Below are 19,975 nucleotides of genomic sequence, written 5' to 3' on the forward strand. Positions count from 1 at the left end.
TGGAAGCGCGCGACCTTTCTTGGAACGAGAAGTGTACGCAAAACTTTAGACGCGATTATCTCGAAGTCGTGTTTATTGAAAATTACCGTCGCAGTGATCATTATTTATCAAAAACTATTTGACCGATTTGCATACACTTTTTTTTAATTACTCGAAGTTACAACCTCGTCAATCTGAACGGTTCACTTTTTATAAATATTTGCATAGTTCGCTGGAATTATATTAATTTTTTTTTTTTAGTTTTTCAACCTCTCCAAAATCGTTTTTTTGGTGCAAAGCGGTTTTCATATCGAGAAAATTTTTGTTTGGGTAAATAAACCGTTCAGATTCACTAAACAACATTTTTCTACAATAATCATTTAATTTTTTTGATTTCAGACTCCGGATGAATATCGTCCAAAGCCGGTATGTAACCTGTTAGGTTCAGTAGATATTGTGTATGGTACTGGATCTCGTCAGCATAGTCTAAAAGATGCCTCCTGACATTCCAAGAGGTTGCTTAGCCTCCAGCAAGTGCCTGCAGATGTAATTCCTGGGGTAGCAGCCCATCAAGAATTGCTTGTTGGATATCCTACTATTCGATTTAACAGGGATCATAGTAGCCTCGCTATGAAGATGTTGTAAAGGATGCATACCATGGCAGTATTTTGGCAGATTTGGAGTTTCATCCACGGCGTGTCACTAGTCACAGGCGACTAAATGAGCGTGCATAATTCAGAACCGGCCGGCCAATTGCTTTACTTGTCACCAGCAACAGTTCTTTTTAGACCTTACTGAGGAGAGCAAACTAATAAAGATTACATCCAGTAATTAGTAGTTGTTAACAGTCGGTATTGGTGTGTCATTCATTTTAATCTTCAGCTGTAGATTGACCTCCTTCATCCACATGGTGAATAGAGCCGCCGTGGATTTAGTGGGGCAATTTTGGATTTTCCTTACAGCGAAGAAGCGAGAAAAGCTGAAGAGATAAGCGTTCATTTTTGAGCACAAGCCATCAGTACTATTGCCAGACGCCAATATCAAGCAATCGTCTTCGCATAAGATGAGTGAAACTCCTTCTGGTCGTTAGGGATGCTTTGAAATATACATAGACGGTAAGAAGCAAGGTTGAAAGGGCACTACCCTGTGGGACACCTTGCTTTTTTCTCTTCTGTTTTGAGTTTTAGTTCCGAAATATTACTGACTAGTGTCGACCACACAGGTAGTTTGTGGACCCCTCCGACGGCGGAAGAATCAACTGTTGAATATCATTGAAAGGCGAGTAATGGCTAACTGTATCGAAAGCCTCCAATAAGTCTGACGTCCTACTCCCCCAGAAGCAGTTTTGGTTAAGCTCGCGGTTAATCCGTGTGTTTATGGACCTGTGGTGGTATAAACTAGACTTGTCTAGTGCGCTGAACCCTACCAAGCTCTTTGCCCTCTTTGCCTTGGGAAAAAATCAATTTTTTCAATATTTTACATATATGTAATTGGATGAGGCATTGTGACGAGTAAAAGGAACAAAAGACCTTTAGGTCGAAGTGCAAATCTTCAATTAATTTAATTCTAAATCTCATACTTATAAATTATTTGCAATAAATTTATTCCAGATTTATTAGCATTTAGTTAATCGCAAATCGCGAATCGTGTATTTATTATTAGTTCATAAAATCATCAACGTCTTACAACTAAAAATCATGTAGGCATAAATGAGCGTCAGCTTACAAACGAAACTACAATCACGAAATATATGTTTTTAGTCCAGTAATTTCTTCTTCGACTTAGGTGTAGATATCGTTTTGAGCGCCACTCTTCTTGGCGTCCTATTGCTTGATATGGGTGTTTTCGGTGTTGGGGTCTTCATAGAATCTTCATTTGTAGTAGATGTCTCAGCAACTATAGATTTTTCGGCATCTTTATTACCTAGTTCAGTTGTCGCCTTAGCAGTACCTGCCATAGAATTGTCTATGGAATCCTCGTATACCAAACGTATATCTTCTGTGCACTCCAGCGTGGTATCGTTGATTACGGCCGGTTTTGAAGTACCAGTAACATTCAATTTAACAGTCAAATCGTCTTTTGTTGATTGCGGTGCCGTCTGCTTTGCAGATCCCTCATCGTCCACTTCCATAGGTGTTGGCCAAGCATCAAGCGCTACTTCCTCCACACTTGTGGTAACCGGTGGTGCTGGCGCTACAATAATTGCACGCGGCGTTCGCCGCACTGATATTGGTGTTGCACTCTTAGACTGTCGCGTTGCACAAGCACTTAGTTTAGCACCGGATGCTGGAGACTGAATGCCCTGTGCTGGTATATTTGTAGCCATAGTAGAATTAAGAGTAGCTCCACTCGTTGATGGTGTGTTAGTGGTTTTGATTATGTTAGGTAATGGAGCACCACGGGGAGTGCGTCTAACCATTATCGGTGTGACTGGACGACTCTTTTTCTCCGGCGATTCAAATCTTTCATCGGAACTAAGAATTTCTTTGTCGATAATAATTGTAGCGCCAAGTGTTTTCGTAATTGCCAAAGCTGCTGTAGAATTACTAGAGTTCTTTAGTGCGTCATTACCAACAATATCTTTATCTGTTGGTGGTATAACTTTTTCTTCGCCTTTCACACATTTTGAGTCTTCAATGGATTTTCGCTGTACTGCTTGCACTTCTATTACTTCATCAGTTTTTTGCTCTTCGGGTATTTCAGCTAGTGGATCGCGCTTCGCCGTACCAGACTCCTTCTGCTCATCGGTAGATGTTTTACTCTCTTTTACGCTTTGCCCATCGTTTTCCTTTTGCTTCTTGGTTTTTTTTACTACTGCGCTTGTATCATTGGCACTAAGAATTTGTGCCGCGTTTTCATATTCTTCTCCTAATTCGCCTGCCTCAAAGGTGATTAGCGAACAGAAACCATCGGTGCTTGATACAACCACAATGCGGCCATCACTTGACCAGGTTACATCGGTCAACCGGGTGTAATGGATGTTCGAGATAACAGCAAAAGGTTGGCGCTGCTGTGTATCATAAAAGTAAACCGAACTACGTGTAGCTACTGCGAATATCATGCGATAAGGCAGTGGCACAACTGGTGGATTAACATCGGCTTTATGTGGCCGCAATCTATACAGAATCGGGCAACATCGCACCGCTACAGTGTACTGTCCAGGACAAGGTAATACAATAGCAGGCTGACGAAAAGCGTGACGGCTAAAGACATAAGTGGTGTGCAACGATTGAGCGACACCTTCAATTTCCGCAACACCAGCAGGTGTCAGCAGCAACTTGCCATCTGGCGTAAAACAGAGTCGACGAAAGAATGTTTGTAGCGTGTCATCGTGGAATAAACGCAATCGTTGTCCATGCAGTTCATGGCCCTCACTCACAGGCAGCGATGTTTTGTTAATACGATACAGAACCCTTTTTGTTTGTATGTCGAAAATACGCAGAAATCTACAGGAAGCAAACAGTTATTTACTTTAGTGCTGACTAAATAATGGATATCGGTACTATTAAAGTTTCATGAAATAAAGAGATCTAGAGAATCGGAGTTATAAATATCAATTGTAAATGTAATGCGCCGGAAAAACAAAAGGTACCATAATTACTCAGATTTATATTGAGTAAATATTTTGTTTTCAACTGCATTCCACAAAAGTATGTGAATAAGGATGTATGCTCTTACAACTGATCTTGAAAAATTATGTCAGTATCCCTTGGCATAATATTCATGAATTTTTAATAGTTCCCCTTTGTTTTACTTTACCTATCTGAGCTTAGTGTTGCAATATACTGATTTTTTGGATCCCAAGCCACTCCTTGAACAAACGACTTATGATCCCGCAACATGCCAATTGATTTGCCTTTGTGCACATCCCAAACAATAGCTGTGTTATCCACTGAGCCACTTACGAGAAACTGGGAGTTCGGAGCCCAGCTCAAGTCATAAATATCCTCCATGTGGCCTCGTAATACCTTCAAAACAATCCATACTTCTTTGTCTTGTTCGTTAGTGTTGTCTAATATATTCAACGGTTCCAGTTCACCTTTCTGCTTCCAAATAAATACGACACTCTCGTCGTCTCCGGATGCTAACAGTTCGCCATTTGGTGACCATTTCACAGCATTCACAGCACGCTGATGGCGCGTTAGATCTGCAACTAATTCTAACTCTATATCGTTTTCGTTCTCGGTATAATTCATGTACCAGATGAGTACGTGGGCATCCGTTCCACCAGAGGCAAGGCGATGTTTAGCAATGGATTTTTCTGCCAGCCCGACTGATTGAGGCTGTATATCAACACTCAGCACTGGATCGCGATTGTGCCAAGATATTTCGGGTATTTTGCACTTCATGCTTCAGCTATTTACTTTATAATTTTACTTGAAGCTGAAATCTTTATTAACAATCACTTATTGCAACCACAAGTCAATCGAAAGCAAAAATTGTATTTACGCGCCAAATCCCCATCAACAGAACACACCTCTGCTTTGCAATGTCAAAAGTAAGATAGACCAAAACAAAATAAAAATAAGGTTACCGCATACAATTTTAATTTCGGAAATATACAATAATTCGGAGTTTTAGGATTATATGAATATTTTCAAGAAAGTATCTTAAAAACCCAGTGTAAAGATCTGCAAAATTAAAATTTATGGGGCTGTGCTTTCCTTTTCTACCACGATATATTTGCTTATAATGTCTAAGTGCGTGGCCCGAATTTAAAAATTATAACACGCAAATGTAGTCACTATATCAGCCTTTTGATTTATATTACTTTTTATAAATTAAAATTAAGAATAAATAGCAATATTTAACGTTAAAAATACGTCTTTTTTGCATAAGCTTGAAAAAATGCCCTATTACAGACGCCTATTTCACTTAAATACAAACACAGAAAAGTACCAAAATCACTTATAAACATTCCTTATTACATTAAGATTCGATTTAAATCTATTTTTACTAAATAATAGTCCAAATTCTATTAAAATTCTATTATTACAAATGTTCTTCTAACCGTTTGTAATACCGTGCAGAATAAATTTGAGGAGCGAACTGTCAAACGAACGATGAGAGAGAGAAGAACAAAGCGAAATAAGAAAAACCCAGTCAACCAAAAAGGAGCACTTCTTTTATTGTTATTTCTATTATTTATAGGGGCGCTTTTTTGATTTCAAATATACATATTTATATACAATATATGTAACAAAAACAAATATTTTTACAAATACTGAAAATTTGGAATAAAAATTGCGCGATTTTTAGTCCAAATTTTCGCCTGCGGCGCTTTTTTGCTTTCAAATATACATATACAAAAAAAATTTTTATAAATAGTGAAATAATGCAAAATCGGACAATTTTTGACCTAAATTTTCGCCATCGGCACTCATAACTTTTACGATAAAACCACGTTTTAATAAGTGCTATGAAATATAAAACCTAATTTAAATGCTTGCTGCGTTGACGACTGCTGTATACTCTTCTCTTCAACTGTATTTCAGTACAAACTGCAAATGCGGTCGGACAAAACCTAATTTTTAAACTTCTCCTGGGGGTTCCATAGGGACACCAGGAGGTTGGGACTTTCACAGTTATAATGGTGTGACCTTGCTCTTTCTAAAGGGCGTGGTGGGTGGTGCCACGCTCCCTCCCTCTCCGTCCCCCATTCAAATATATCGTGGTAGTAAAGGAAAGTTTTGCCATTTATGGTTATGCATTTAAATTTCGTATTAAATGAATTCGGAAACAACTTTTTGCCACTTTACAAGTCCCATATACTATCTAAAGAAAAAGTGCACAACAGCTCGATCTGAAACTTCAAACGAAGATGCCAGTTTAAAAATAATAAGGATTTTGAAATATATAACACAAAAATATACTTTAAAGTTTGAATTTTATTATATTTAAATTTGATTGGGACAGTATATTTTTTCTGATAATTTCAGTGTTTTTTTTTTACAAAAAATGTAAATGCCCCTGAAGGAGAGGAGGTATAATGGCAATATCGCTTATATTTTAAGTATAATAATAATAATTGAAACACTATGCTATTCTAATCGAATTCTAAAATTCTTTTATGGCTCACCGGTTTTGAAAGAAATTTAATACTAAATATTGAAAAAATTTAACAATAAACCTGAATGCGAACTTTCGACATAGCTAAAGCATTTACAGCCTCGTATATTTGGTTTACAAAAATGGAATACGTTCTTAAACTGAATAAAAATAAATACGAATAAGTAGCTTAATTTACATTTCAATGTATGCATTGAAGAGGATGTTCCTTCCTTTTTTGTAATCAACTATATATTTTTATTTTATAAATTACCTTAAAATTTAATAGACCATACCGCACGATCGGACGAAGGTCGATTGCCGCCTCTTTAATTCCCTCATTCTTATCAATACTTGTAATAGCTAAATGAATTTTGTTTTGCCAATTAGAAGCAGTTACAGCAACACAAGGAAAAAACAAAAACATAGTTATACAATCCAAATGTATATTCCTTCAATGGTTGGATGAACTTTCAGTGAAGTACGGGTGTTGCATGGCCTGTTCCGCACTAATGCGCTGATTTGGCCGACACACTAATAGCTTCTGCAGTAAGTCCCGACCCTTGGAATTTAGACGGGGTACTATTTGGCTCCACGATGTAATAGGCGGAAAGGCTATAAAAAAAAGTTTATCCATATGAAATTTTTAAAATTTTCCAGAGGTTATATTCTGCACATACATGGAAGCGCCACATAGTCAGCCAAATGAGTCACTCCAGGCCATGATTCTTCTGAAGGAGTACCAAGTACACGGAAGATTTTCATCAGCTGATCCAAAACATCTGAGCCAGGGAAAAGTGGGCGACCGGCATCGGCAAGCTCAGCGAAGATGCAACCAGCCGACCACATATCGATGCTGGTTGTATATAGCTTTGCGCCAAAGAGTACATCTGGCGGTCGATACCACAGCGTAACTACTTCAGCAGAGTAGCACTTGACAGGAATGCCAAACGCACGCGCGAGACCTTTAAAACAATAAAGCACAATACAATTTCACTTTCTCTTCACAAAGTTTTTTGTTTACCAAAATCAGCTAGTTTTAGCTCCCCGTTTTTATTTATTAATAAATTCTGTGGCTTCAAGTCACGATGGAGTACATTGTGGCTGTGACAGAACGCAAGTCCACGCAACAGTTGTAACATAAAGCTGCGACAAACTGCCATATCGATTTCTCCATTTAAACTATCAAAGTATTTCTTCAAATCCTGGTCGCAATGCTCAAAAACCAGCGTCAGCTTCTTGTCTGAATGCAGCACATCATAGAGACGCACAATGTTTTTGTGCTTCAACTCCTGTATTTACATACAAACATATTCATCGTGCAAACATATTAAATCGAAAACAAACAAAAAAATTTTCTTCCTCCCACACACCTTTAGAAGACAAATTTCCCTAAGGGCTGAGCTGGGTACTCCCTCGTCGTCTTCATCCAAACGGACACGTTTCAATGCCACAATCTCCATGGTCTCGCGATTGCGACCCTTAAACACAGTACCATAGGTACCCTCACCGATTTTTTCCAATTTTTCATATTTTTGCATTTTAAGCAACACACAAAACAACCGGTAACTAACTTAATTTATAGCCAGCAATTTTATCAAAAATTTGCAAATTTCTTAAAACATTTACTCCAGTGTTGTAAATGTTCGCTTGAGTTTTAAAATAATACGAAAATAGAAATGTTCTAAAAACTGATAAGAGATGTCTTGTGAGGAGTTGCAGATTGGCATAACACGAATAAATAAATTTTAAACTACCGTCTATACTAAGTAAGTACGTCTTTCACAAACAAAAATTTAAATATTTAGTTAAATATTAATTCTAAAAGCTATTGTTAATTAATTCTAAATAAACACTTTATTATTGTCTAATGCGTTCTAAAAGTGAGTAGTGTTGTAAAGCAGCTTAACAGCTGTGTATTTTTTCGCATTACCTTTTCCCAAGGCTTCTTAAATGTCAATTGGGAAAAATCTGTTGTGGATAGAGTAGTTACTTTGCAAAAAATCCTATCAAATGTACATTAATTGTAAACTATTATTCGGAAAAACGTATTTAAATATATCAATTTAATGTCTGTGTTCTACGCAGCAGAGTGGAAGATGTATTAACGTAGCGGAAAAGTAAATATAACATGAGTAAATTGAAGTCATTAGCCGCGGTGAGAGGCGCTGTTGCTCGTTTTGCCCTGCTATTTGCAATCGTAGTCGCAGTCGATGACGCTGTCTTGTTGGCCAACGGGCGGCTTTGTCAGCATCGCAGTCATAATTGTCGCTGCCGCTGTTTTTAAAAGTCGATTTACTTCAGTGATAATTACTCCCCCTTTTTGGATACCTCGATATGTTCTTTACTGTGTTTGGCTACTGTTGCTCTACTGATAACTTCAATTAGGCAGTGCAAAGCAAAAACTGCGCTGAAATTTGATCAATGATAGGAAAAATTTTTGAGTATTAGTCAACGTTGATAAAAATAATACCTTAAGAAAAATGACGAAATTTGAATGTTGATTTGCTTAATTACATTCTACACTTTTTATTTAATTTCAGAGGGTCATCATCATTGAATTCTTCACTTGTTATCGCGAGGTCGTTGGGTCATCAACGATACACCCGCTGGAAAGAAATAACGCAGTTACCAGTGTTGCCTCTAAACAGTGCACATTTTAGCTAATTTAAGTTTAACAACTTTACGATGGTGCCGCCAAAGGATAATGTGGACCTAGAGTGCTTTCTGGTAACAAAGCACTCGTGGAAGGGGAAATACAAACGTATTTTGGCTATTGGCACCACGGGCATCTCCACATATAATCCGGATAAATCTGATCTGACAAATCGTTGGACTTATTCAGACATTGTTTCGGCGGCACCAAGCAAAACCTCAAATGTTAGTGAGCCCATTTCGTTTTACACAAATGTTTTAATAAAAATATTTCATTTCATCCACTGCAGATACCTAATGAATTTGTGATAACTATAAAAAAAGAGAAACGCGTCGATTCCATACGACTTTCATCTGAATATCGCAATGACATACTTTGTTCGATATTAAAATACTACAAAGAATTTGCTGATAAGCCGAAAAATTCACAAGTAAGTTTGTTGAGCTAACACGCCCATTCGATTTATTTATACCAGATTTGTCTTTGTTTATATGTACGTATGTAGGTTTTTGTTATTTTTACTTAAATGTTTGTTTACATTATGCTTGCAGCGTTTCCCTGCTTATAAGTATCATTGGTCCGGCATCAGTTTACCCACAATGCTTGAAGTCACGCCGTGCTCATTAGATCAGTTAGATCCAACAACCAATGAAGTGCTCACAAGCTACATGTACAAAGACATAGAAGGCATAATAGGTACTAATAGTTCTTTTGTCATAATATTCTGAAAACTGAATGCATGTAATGGGCTTTAACCACATATATAATTGAATTAAATGTAAAATTAACACTGATTGAGACAATTGCATTGAGCTAACATTTTAGGAATTTCAGAATCAGTACAGGACTCCCAAGAATTTCATATAACACTTTTTTTCTGAACCTAATGCATTCTAACCAGTTAAAGTTCCCTTAAATCACTTAAAAATTTTTCTAAAACAATTTTTTTCTAACCCAATTTAATTTGAATTACTTGTCTGCCTTCTCTACGTTATAAGTAGGCATTTCGGACTATGACGGTGGCATTGTTATGGCCCATGGTGGCTTCAGTCGTCTACATCTCTTTCGAGCATTGAACCATCATGAGATTGTGCAGAATATTGTTCAACGATCAGTTCAGTTTCTTGGTATTGAAACTAAGATACTCAAAAGCCAAATAACACTTGAGCAATTCGAACGCCAAAGGTTTGGTGAATATAGGTAAATATTTTGTGTGTGTATATTCAAATTGCCAAATTTACTTCATACATATACATTAATTGTAATAATATAATACTTCACTAACAGCGGTGATCAGTACCAAACGTCTATGACCGAGTTCACTGTGCAAAAGATTACACCACGTCATCCGGATCCAGTGAAGCGCATACTTTGCCTCACGGAAGCAACACTACTGGAACGCGATCCGCAGACATATAGCGTGTGCACGTTACGTTTATTATCGAATGTATTTGCGCTTGTGCGCGATAAAGACAATTTACAACGTTTTTATATAGAATATAAAAATGGAATATTGCGACAGTATTTAACAAATGATCGCGATTCGTTATTGGCTACGCTATTGGATGCTGTGCGATCGAGCGGTAACAAGGATGTGCATGTACGCATAAGCAAGACACCGCGCGGTAAGCGTTATGTACCATTTAATTGTTCCGTTGATGAGGAAACCGAAGCGAATTTGCTGCGTTTGATTATCAATAATGTGCAAAATCCAACGAAACGATTCGAAGTACTGGAACGCTTCAATGCCAATATTCCGCACAGTGGCCTCAATTACAGTGTAACGCAAGATGTAAGTAATAAAAAACACCCATTGGGAATGTTAATTAAATTTTGTTTACTAAATAATTTTCAGAGTCTCTTTGCCGAGAATAAAGAGAAACTCATCTTGAGTGCATTACAAGCACTGGCACAAAAAGAACTAGACAATCCAACAGCACAATTGAACAATCTCGAAATAGAAGCAATTTTTCACGCGCTCACACGTTTACTTGCTAGTAAAGTGGGCTATGGTGCATTTACAAATTTACCGGGGTAAGCTGTTTTAAAGTGATGTCTTTGGAAAATGCTATTCATAAACTTTCTAATGTAAACATTCTTATAGTTTTCGCGAAATTATTGGTACCAAAATTGTTGCCGCTCTACGCCGTAAAGATTTGGCTGTTACATACTCCGCCATCGACATGATTAACTCACTGATGCATTCAGTGAATGCAGACCATGATTTGAAGCAAGAACAATTAAATAAATCATCGATACTTTCGTCAAAATCCTTTTTGGAAACATTGCTCAATATGTGGACAATGCATGTGGTATGCCCACGATTTAAATTTATTTTGTCAACAATTTTAATAGAAAATAAAACTGATATCAATATCTACTTTTCGTCAGAGTCATGGTAGCGGTGCGCTGGTACTTTCCGCCATGTTGGATTTCCTCACATTTGGTCTATGTGTGCCTTATAGCGAAACAACAGATGGCAAACAGTTTGATATTTTACTTGAATTGGTTGCCGAACGTGGTCGTTATTTGTACAAGCTATTTCAACATCCCTCACTGGCTATCGTTAAGGGTGCTGGACTTGTTTTACGCGCCATCATCGAGGAGGGTGAACTGCATGTGGCACAGCAGATGCAAGCGCTCGCTTTGGATGAAGCGGCTCTGTGTCGTCATCTACTTGTTGCTTTATATACGCCATCGAATGATCCAACATTGGCGACTCACCGCCAGTTATCGCGGCACTTAATTGGACTTTGGATTACGGACAGCGAGGAAGCGTTAGAATTATTTAAACGCATATTTGTAAGTGATTGAAATTGGGGAATAGCAAAAAAGCTTAACCATAAATTTTTGATTATAGCCCGCTGGCTTACTGATGTTCCTGGAGAGCGAGGAGAGCGTACCAAAGACTGATGTGGAGGATGATAAGTTGAATTTTCGGGACAATTTAAAACTTGCAATACAGCATTCCAATAGAAATAGAAAGAACGTAATAGAGAAACACTTACAGGTATGAGACGAAAATGTGCCAAATATTTTTTGTAGCAATATTAACCAAAGTTTCAGTGCATGTTTTAATTTAGTAAACGTAATTGAGTTTGAAAGTAGCGCTAAACATGCATTGAAAAACGGGGCCTTAAAATTGCCTCAAAGTATGTAATCATTTCATTTAATTATTGGAAATTCACCGACAATTGCTTCTCTAAGGCTTGTTTATTTTTTTATTCTAACAGGATATTAAGCATTGGGGTATGAATCTCTTGGAACAACAGGACCCCGCTGCTCAGGCTATTAAAAATCGTCCAGTAGTACTACGTAATAGGCGGCAGCGCAAGAAAAAAGACGATACTGTTTTAAATTTACCTTATTTCTTTTACAACTTTGCCAAAGACCACAGCTTGCCGAATTTGATATGGAATCACAAGGTTAGCTAACAAATTAAATCAAACTCAGGGTAGGGTAAATGCTAATTGGGGTGCCTAACATTCAGAAATCTTTCATTGACTCATTCAACATTTATCGCCAAGAATTTTTTATTTGTCTTGCCTTTCGCTCATTTGAATCGGTAACGAAACTTAAGGGCGAATAAATTGAAAAGAGTACTTCATACTTTCATCACATATACACATATGTGTGTGTATGTAGGTAGGTGAAATGGTGGAAGTATCAGTCTGGCACTCCCCAAGTAGCATTAAAGCACCGTTTTGCTAACATTTTGAGACCCCTAATGACACTGTATGTACTTCACATAGATATTTTTCAATTAAATTTTTTTCTTACAGACACGTGAGGAGTTACGTATTTGCTTGGAGAATGAATTACGTCAATTTATGAACGACCGTGACTTAGCAGGCAATATGATTGTGGCGTGGAATTACCAGGAATTCGAAGTCACTTATCAGGTATAATCATTTGAGAAGAAAATCAAACAAAAATTTACAGGCATAAAATAATAATTAAAAAACCTTCTTTCCTTTTAGTGCTTGGCTGATGAAATCCAAATTGGTGACTATTACATACGTCTAATCTTGGAGAAAGACGACTGGCCCCAAAATCTTGTGAAAGATCCGTAAGTATATTATATTTTTAGCCCTAGCCCAGAATCTATTTATTTATTTTCCTATCGTTTTAGTATCGAACTTTTTAATGCACTTTATCGCCGTGTTCTCTGCCGCCAGCGTGTCAATGATGACCAACTTACAGTAGTGTCATTGCAAGCACTTGCAAAGGTCTATCGTCGTTATCACAAAGAAATCGGCCGTTTTAGTGATATGTCATATATATTGCAATTAACCGATCGTGTATGTAGTTGTATAATTTTTGTGCACACATTTTGTTCTAATAACAAAATTTTTAATTTGAAATTTGATTTGTAGTGCCTCTCACCATCACTGCGCGATGCACTTATTAATCTTATATCCTGCCTAGTGTTGGAGAAATCTAATTGCCGTCCACTTGTTGATCACGTGCAGTGCCTTGTCGACTTGATCACTCTGGCACACTTGCATAAGGGGCGCGCACAGCCTAATACAAAAACTAATGTCATAGAGGCTGGGCCGAATATGGAGGCTTATGAGGAGAAAGATTGGTATTATAATATCGAAAAGGAAGGACAGAAGCCGGAGCGTCAAGGTCCCATTACATATTCAGAATTGAAAGAACTCTGGCAAAAGGGTGTCATTACACCGAAAACTCGTTGCTGGGCTATCGGTATGGATGGTTGGCGCTCGCTACAACAAATTCCTCAACTAAAATGGTGCCTTATCGCCAAGGGTACACCCATTTACAACGAGACCGAACTGTCATCAAAGTTGTTGGACATACTTATAAAATGCACGAGCTTCTTTCCAAGTCGCACACAAAACGGCACTGCCGTACTTATTCCCGGACCTAAGTTATCACGCAAATTGTCCGAATTTGTGTGTTTGCCACATATTGTGCAGGTGTGTCTTACACATGATCCCGGCTTGCTCGAACGCGTTGCCACGCTACTGTGCCAGATTATGGAAGACAATCCGGAAATGCCGAAAGTGTACTTGACGGGTGTATTTTATTTTATGCTCATGTACACCGGTAGCAATATACTGCCGATAACAAAGTTCCTAAAAATGACACACATGAAACAGGGCTTTCGCAGTGATGAGGTAAATATTATCAGATTAATTTTGTATACGCAATTTTATTGTAAATATTTTCAGACATCGCAATCCGGCATAATGCATCGCAGTATATTAGGGCAATTGCTGCCAGAGGCAATGGTATGCTTTTTGGAAAATTACAGCGCTGAGAAATTCGCGGAAATATTTTTAGGTGAATTTGATACGCCTGAGGCGATTTGGAGTTCAGAAATGCGACGTTTGCTCATTGAAAAAATATCTGCTCACATTGCTGATTTTACGCCTCGTTTAAAGGGCCACACGATGGCGCGGTAAGTTTTACAGCAATTGAATTAATTCACAAATAAAACCTAAAATGAAGTGCTATTAAACTAATTGATTCACATCATCTATTGCAGCTATCCTTACCTTGCCATACCGGCGATTAGCTACCCGCAGCTGGAAAATGAACTCTTCTGCCATATCTATTACTTGCGTCACCTTTGCGATACGCAAAAATTCCCCAATTGGCCCATTGCTGATCCGGTGCAGCTGTTGAAACACACCTTAGAAGCTTGGCGCAAGGAGGTTGAAAAGAAACCACCACAAATGACTGTGCAGCAGGCATATCAAGATCTCGGCATCGATTTGACAAAAACACCAAAGCCAGATGAATCGATGATACGCAAAAGTTACTATCGTTTAGCGCAAATGTATCATCCAGATAAGAATCCAAATGGTCGTGAGGTATTCGAGAGAGTCAATCAGGCTTATGAGTTTTTGTGCTCGCGTTCGGTGTGGTCTTCAGGTGGGCCGGATCCCAAAAACATAGTCCTGGTATTACGTACACAAAGTATACTTTTTGAGCGTTATGCTAATGGTGAGTTTACTTATATTAGTAAATCTTATCTTAAATTTTAGCCATAAATGCTTATCTGTTTGTTTTGCATCCATTTAGTCTTGCGCCCCTATAAGTATGCTGGCTACCCACAGTTGATTAAGACCATACGTCTGGAGACGCGCGATGATGATCTTTTCTCAAAAGAAGTGCAATTGTTGTCGGCCGCATCAGAGCTTTGCTATCACACTGTACATTGCTCAGCATTAAATGCGGAAGAGTTGCGACGCGAAGAGGGCATTGAAGCACTTTTGGAGGCCTACACTCGATGCGTATCAATTTTGGGCGTCGATTCTAAACCCGACTCGCTACACTATCAAGTAATTTCGAATGTGACGCGTTGCTTTGAAGTGGCCTGTAACTTTGAGAAATGCAAACAAAAGATTATTACCTTGCCACAATTGCTTTCGGATGTCTGCCGCGTAGTCTACTTTAAGGTACAGAAAAACATAACCAAGTTATTGCTCTATTGAGACGCTCTTTTTACTACTCCCCTTAGCATACACTCTCGGTTAGCCTAGTGACCAGCATGGCGGCGAACAACTACGAACTTCAATGTAATTTAGTGCGTAACGGCGTGCTCTGGTCGCTTCTCCTCTTCTGGTTCGATTATGATTATACGTTGGACGAAAGTGGCGTGCAGGCCAGTGATAAAACCAATCAGCAACAGGTTGCTAACACCCTAGCCAAAATGGCTGTTCTGGCTTGCATTGCTCTCGCCGGTTACGGTTTGGATTTACATAAGGCGACGAATGGCGCTGATAATAGTGGCGGTGATGGTAATGACTCACCTACCACAACTGCAAAAGCGTCAAAAATAAATCCTGCTATCGCTTCGCCATCCTCCTCCGCGTATACGAAAAATGCGCACAACCCACTGCAAAACACCAGCAAACAATTAGCAATAACGAGTAGCGGCTCGGTCGATGCTGAGCCAAAGACTGCCGTTGCTAAGCAGGACTCTAATGCCAGTAACAAATCCGATGCACTTTCTAATGCATCGTCCACTGAGAAGGAAGGAAACGGCGAGACGAATGGCAATACAATCGCTAAGACAAACGACTCGAACCTACCGAAGTATACAATAGTCTCTGAGCCGAGAAATACAATCGTGAAGCAGGTGCTGGATCGCTTGCTCACGCCGTACATAGCAAATAAATTGCCCAAAGAGCGCGCCGGCGATGTGAGTTGAAGAGCAAACTTTTAATTGATTTATGTTTTTTTTTTGTAATTTTCTTTTTCCTCTTTAGATTTTGAAAGTACTTACATCAAATACGCGCAACCCCTACTTGATATGGGACAACGGCACACGAGCGCAATTGGTTGATTTCTTAGAGACCCAGCGTACAACAGCTGTAAAGGAAACATTTGAAGATATAGCTGAGGTTTATAATTTAGTATCAGAATTCCAGTACGACGCTTGCAAGTAAGTGTAATAAGCCAAAGCACGCTAACGAGATTTATTAAAAAAAAACCTTCGTTTCGCTATAGAGACGAGCTACAAATTGGCGGTGTCTACATACGCATCTATAACGAAATGCCAACATTCCCTATAACTAAACCGAAACAATTCATTATTGATCTGCTGGAGTATCTCAAGCAAGCATATCATTTCTTAACCACCACCAGCAGCAAAGAAGAAAATACCAATTTTCCTCCTACACCCATTGCGCCCACAAAAATTGTGCAAGATGGCATTCTAACACCCACACTTGCACCAAACCATCCACAACTACAACAGCAACCCGCTAGAATAGGCAAAACATTCGATGAGGTGCTGAACGCTTACAATCGCTCAAAGATACGCAATAAAATAGAAGCCAGTGCATTACTCGAACAACAACAAATCCAACAGCAATACATATACGATTTCGCCAACGATGCGGCATTGCAACAGCATGTGATAATGGTGCTGCAGGCCCTCATGGCTGTGATAAAGTGTAACGCCGAAGTAGAGATACAATGCATTGGTAATTTCAATATGATTTTCGGTTTTCTAGCACATAATTTGTTCAAAAATGTAAGTATAGGTAATTTTTATTTATTTTTTATATTTATTTATTGAAATATGCGTTTATTTACATTCGCAGAACACCGCCGTAAAAACGATTGCGCTTGAAGTCGTCGCCTTGGTGTCTCGTAATAAGGATTGTGTTTCAGAGATAGCGGCATGCGAATTGCTCGGCCAATTTTTGGTAGCGCTAAAAGACCCTGATTTACGCAACAGCCAAGTTAAAGTGCTCGAAACCATGTCTGGCCTCATGAATGTGCAAGAAATGATTAAGGAGGCGCAGAACAAAGGTGCCATCATTTATTTGCTGGATATGTTTTGTAATTCGCGCAATCCACAGATACGTGAAATGTGCGCCGAAATAATGGCAAAGATGACAGCGGATCGGTTAAGTGGGCCCAAGGTATGGACTACCCAATCAAGTATTTTTTATCTATATAACATGGAGATGGACATAGTGATATTCTCAGACCTCATTAATACGTTTTCTACAAAACTAAAACAATCAAAAAGCTTAGCAAAAGATGATTTCAAAATATTATGTATTATGGCTGGATTTCTAGTTTAAAATTTTATCAAGTTTTTCTTATAGGCATTATTATAAATGGCGCTTATACCCGTTTTGGGTGTTTGGTCGAGCTGCTCCTCCTATTAGTGGTGCATGTCCCTCCACATACGGAAGGATCTACAGTTTTATGTCGCCTCTAAACGGCAGATGGTCTTTATGAGACGCTTTTTTCATGGCAGAAATACACTCGGAGGTTTGCCATTGTTTGTCGAGGGGCGACCGCTATTAGAAAATCTTTTTCTATAAATTGCTATTTCATGGCCGGGTTTCAAACCCAAGCATTACCGAATGGTAGGCGCGCTCCAACACATTCATCTACGGAGACCGCTATTATCCATATTTTTAGCCAAACCTAATGCGATTTATCCTCAATGTTCTACCTATCACTGTTTTTTTCGCTTTTTACAGGTGCGCATTACAATTTCAAAGTTTCTCCCTCCACTTTTTGTCGACGCTATGGTTGAATCGCCACAGACTTCAGTGCAATTATTTGAATCAATACACGAGCATCCTGAACTGATATGGAATGATAAGACGAGAGGGAATGTATGTGAAGCGGTAGCAGATATGTGCGAGAGGTATTTGCTAGTGACTAAAATCTGATAGAAAATTTGAGAAATTAAATTTATATGGATTTTTTTTCTCTCTTTACAGCTTCTTTAGAGCGCAAAAGATCAACGATAAACATCTGTGGAAAGATCCCGAAATGCTCAAGGACATCATCTCCAATGAAATTGTTGTTGCGGGTGTATATTTGCGTTTGTTTGTGAGTAATCCTGCCTGGACATTACGCAAGCCGAAACAATTCTTGGCAGATTTGCTAGATTTTGTTGTAGAACAAATTAGCAAGAGATCCTCCGAGGCAAGTGTTCTTAAGTTGTAGTCAAAGGTATTTTAAATAAAATAACATTCTTCTTCCAAATAACAGAAAGACGCATTGGAGTTATCTACAAACGCTTTAGTGGAGTTATTACGCTCGCAGCCAAATCTGGCCGACGATATACCTATTTTGGGGCACATACCGAAGCTATTCAATTTACTGTCCGTACAGCCTAAAAGCACGCTATCAGTATTACATCAGCTCTCACTATCAGAGGTGATTACTTGTGAAGCTTTTAAAGCAGATTGTTTCTTTTTTTCAAAGCATTTATATTAAAAATTTCACCTTATTTACCGACAGTTTTGTGTAAGCGCTGTGTCGCAAACTGAATGCATACTTCCGCTAAAAAAATGCATGGAACAACATCGGGATTGCATTGAAAAGTCCTGTGAAACGCTAAGCAGACTATTCAAATACCAACACGTAAGCACTTTATAATATTTTATATACGCTTTATCTCATCGCACGAACGAAAATTATTGTAGGATTCGCTGATTAGTCAATCGTTAGAGGTTAATTTGGTGCCATTTTTATTGGGCCTCTTGGATAGCCGTCTAGAGTATGTGGACAATGCTTCGGCGGTGAAGGCGCAAATTGTTGCCGCCCTCAAGGGTATGACACACAATCTCAATTACGGCGAACGAGTTACGCAAATATTGCTGAAGCATCCCATATGGGCGGAGTACAAAGATCAACGGCACGATCTCTTCATAACAGACACCAATATTAGAGGGTATCTAACAGGTAATGTTATATGTATATATATTTGGCTATTCGGAGAATGTTGCACAGACGTTATAATGTATTTTTCTATTCAGGCATAAATCCCACCGCTGGGTATTTAACGCAAGGGCCAGCGCAAAATATTGACGTACTCACCTCGCCGCCGCCTATTGATCGTGATGATCCGTCAGCGCGGCCGGCCATAGATTAGTCAATATTCCAGGCATGCAACAACAGCATGCAGCAATATCTACGTGCTGTAGCTTTCGTTGTGATGTGGCAACAGCATCGGGCAATCAACTGTAGTGTCAAGGCTTTAATTGAGATAACAATGTGAAGCAAAGCAAGCATGCTAGATGTGCTACTCCCAATCGATTTGTGTATAACATAGCGTAGGCACTCAAAACAAATGACTCCGAACTAAACAAAAAAGGAAACATTATTGAAATGCACTTAATCGTAGAATGATTTATTACTTGAGGATTTTTTTGTTTAATATTATTATGTTTTGTATAAATTTATGTGCTATATAAGGCGCATATGCACGAAGAAACTAAATGATGAAGAGTATTTTTCGAAATTAAGAATATTTAATATTTCCTTAAATTGTGTATATTTACTATTTACTAAATGAATTGAATAATTTTAATAATGCACTCACAACGGCGTCGATGTGTGTGTTTCTCGAAGACACCAATGCAAATTATGTTTACAACAATGGTGTATATTTGAAAATTGCAGCGCAGTAGCTATGACGCAAAGTAAACCAAGCAGAACATACAAATTCAATATTCTTACAATTTTCAAGCACACTCACACATACACACATACGTGGAATTTTTATATTTGTAGATTATAAAGTTTACAAAATGCATATATACATATGTAGGTGCATACAGCAATAGTACATAATTACACATACACATACTGCATATAAATATATACATACTCATATATATATATGTATATACATAAATATATCCAACTTAAAGTGATACAGAATGAAATGAAACTTAATAAAAATCCAAATTCATTTTTAATGAATGTGCTAAGCATTGCTGTTTGGAATTTGTAGAATTTCTCCCGTTTTTTCATTTCGCTTCTAATTTGATGGCA

At 38.3% G+C, this 19,975-nt stretch overlaps 3 protein-coding genes across 3 annotated transcripts; 1 reads left to right on the forward strand and 2 right to left on the reverse strand.

Annotated features, from left to right (window-relative positions):
- Positions 1-1,590: 1,590 nt before the first annotated feature.
- Positions 1,591-4,454, reverse strand: LOC129245679 (chromatin assembly factor 1 subunit B). The gene is made up of 2 exons (XM_054884006.1): positions 3,739-4,454; positions 1,591-3,425 (listed from the first exon to the last, which is right to left on the reverse strand). The coding sequence occupies exons 1-2, from the start codon at positions 4,326-4,328 to the stop codon at positions 1,736-1,738; spliced, it is 2,280 nt and encodes a 759-aa protein (XP_054739981.1). The 5' UTR covers positions 4,329-4,454; the 3' UTR covers positions 1,591-1,735.
- A 1,393-nt stretch (positions 4,455-5,847) lies between these two features.
- LOC129244442 (cyclin-dependent kinase 5 homolog) lies at positions 5,848-7,700 on the reverse strand. Its single transcript, XM_054882069.1, has 4 exons — positions 7,401-7,700; positions 7,052-7,319; positions 6,708-6,992; positions 5,848-6,642 (listed from the first exon to the last, which is right to left on the reverse strand). Exons 1-4 carry the CDS (start codon positions 7,566-7,568, stop codon positions 6,482-6,484), a joined length of 882 nt encoding a protein of 293 aa, XP_054738044.1. The 5' UTR covers positions 7,569-7,700; the 3' UTR covers positions 5,848-6,481.
- Positions 7,701-8,005: 305 nt separating this feature from the next.
- Positions 8,006-19,911, forward strand: LOC129244466 (dnaJ homolog subfamily C member 13). Its single transcript, XM_054882106.1, has 28 exons — positions 8,006-8,147; positions 8,571-8,907; positions 8,973-9,113; positions 9,235-9,379; positions 9,685-9,883; positions 9,971-10,475; positions 10,539-10,717; positions 10,788-10,995; positions 11,075-11,485; positions 11,544-11,693; positions 11,917-12,108; positions 12,466-12,585; positions 12,664-12,752; positions 12,816-12,984; positions 13,060-13,827; positions 13,882-14,111; positions 14,199-14,659; positions 14,738-15,114; positions 15,177-15,860; positions 15,928-16,103; positions 16,169-16,697; positions 16,768-17,091; positions 17,665-17,834; positions 17,911-18,118; positions 18,185-18,352; positions 18,437-18,559; positions 18,622-18,880; positions 18,955-19,911. Exons 2-28 carry the CDS (start codon positions 8,716-8,718, stop codon positions 19,068-19,070), a joined length of 7,293 nt encoding a protein of 2,430 aa, XP_054738081.1. The 5' UTR covers positions 8,006-8,147; positions 8,571-8,715; the 3' UTR covers positions 19,071-19,911.
- Positions 19,912-19,975: the final 64 nt, after the last annotated feature.

This window comes from Anastrepha obliqua, chromosome 4 (genome assembly GCF_027943255.1).
Source record: "Anastrepha obliqua isolate idAnaObli1 chromosome 4, idAnaObli1_1.0, whole genome shotgun sequence".
Lineage (NCBI taxonomy): Eukaryota > Metazoa > Arthropoda > Insecta > Diptera > Tephritidae > Anastrepha > Anastrepha obliqua.

Bases quoted from the DNA above. Each gene is read 5' to 3' on its own strand.
- LOC129245679 (XM_054884006.1), bottom strand. From the start codon at position 4,328: ATGAAGTGCAAAATACCCGAAATATCTTGGCACAATCGCGATCCAGTG. The intron at 3,426-3,738 runs GTAAAGTAAAAC...TGCTTCCTGTAG, and splicing joins GCAACACTAAGCTCAGATAG to ATTTCTGCGTATTTTCGACA.
- LOC129244442 (XM_054882069.1), bottom strand. From the start codon at position 7,568: ATGCAAAAATATGAAAAATTGGAAAAAATCGGTGAGGGTACCTATGGT. The intron at 7,320-7,400 runs GTGTGTGGGAGG...ATGTAAATACAG, and splicing joins GGGAAATTTGTCTTCTAAAG to GAGTTGAAGCACAAAAACAT. The intron at 6,643-6,707 runs GTATGTGCAGAA...TTTTTTTTATAG, and splicing joins TGACTATGTGGCGCTTCCAT to CCTTTCCGCCTATTACATCG.
- LOC129244466 (XM_054882106.1), top strand. From the start codon at position 8,716: ATGGTGCCGCCAAAGGATAATGTGGACCTAGAGTGCTTTCTGGTAACA. The intron at 10,476-10,538 runs GTAAGTAATAAA...AATAATTTTCAG, and splicing joins ATTACAGTGTAACGCAAGAT to AGTCTCTTTGCCGAGAATAA. The intron at 12,985-13,059 runs GTATGTAGTTGT...TTTGATTTGTAG, and splicing joins TATTGCAATTAACCGATCGT to TGCCTCTCACCATCACTGCG.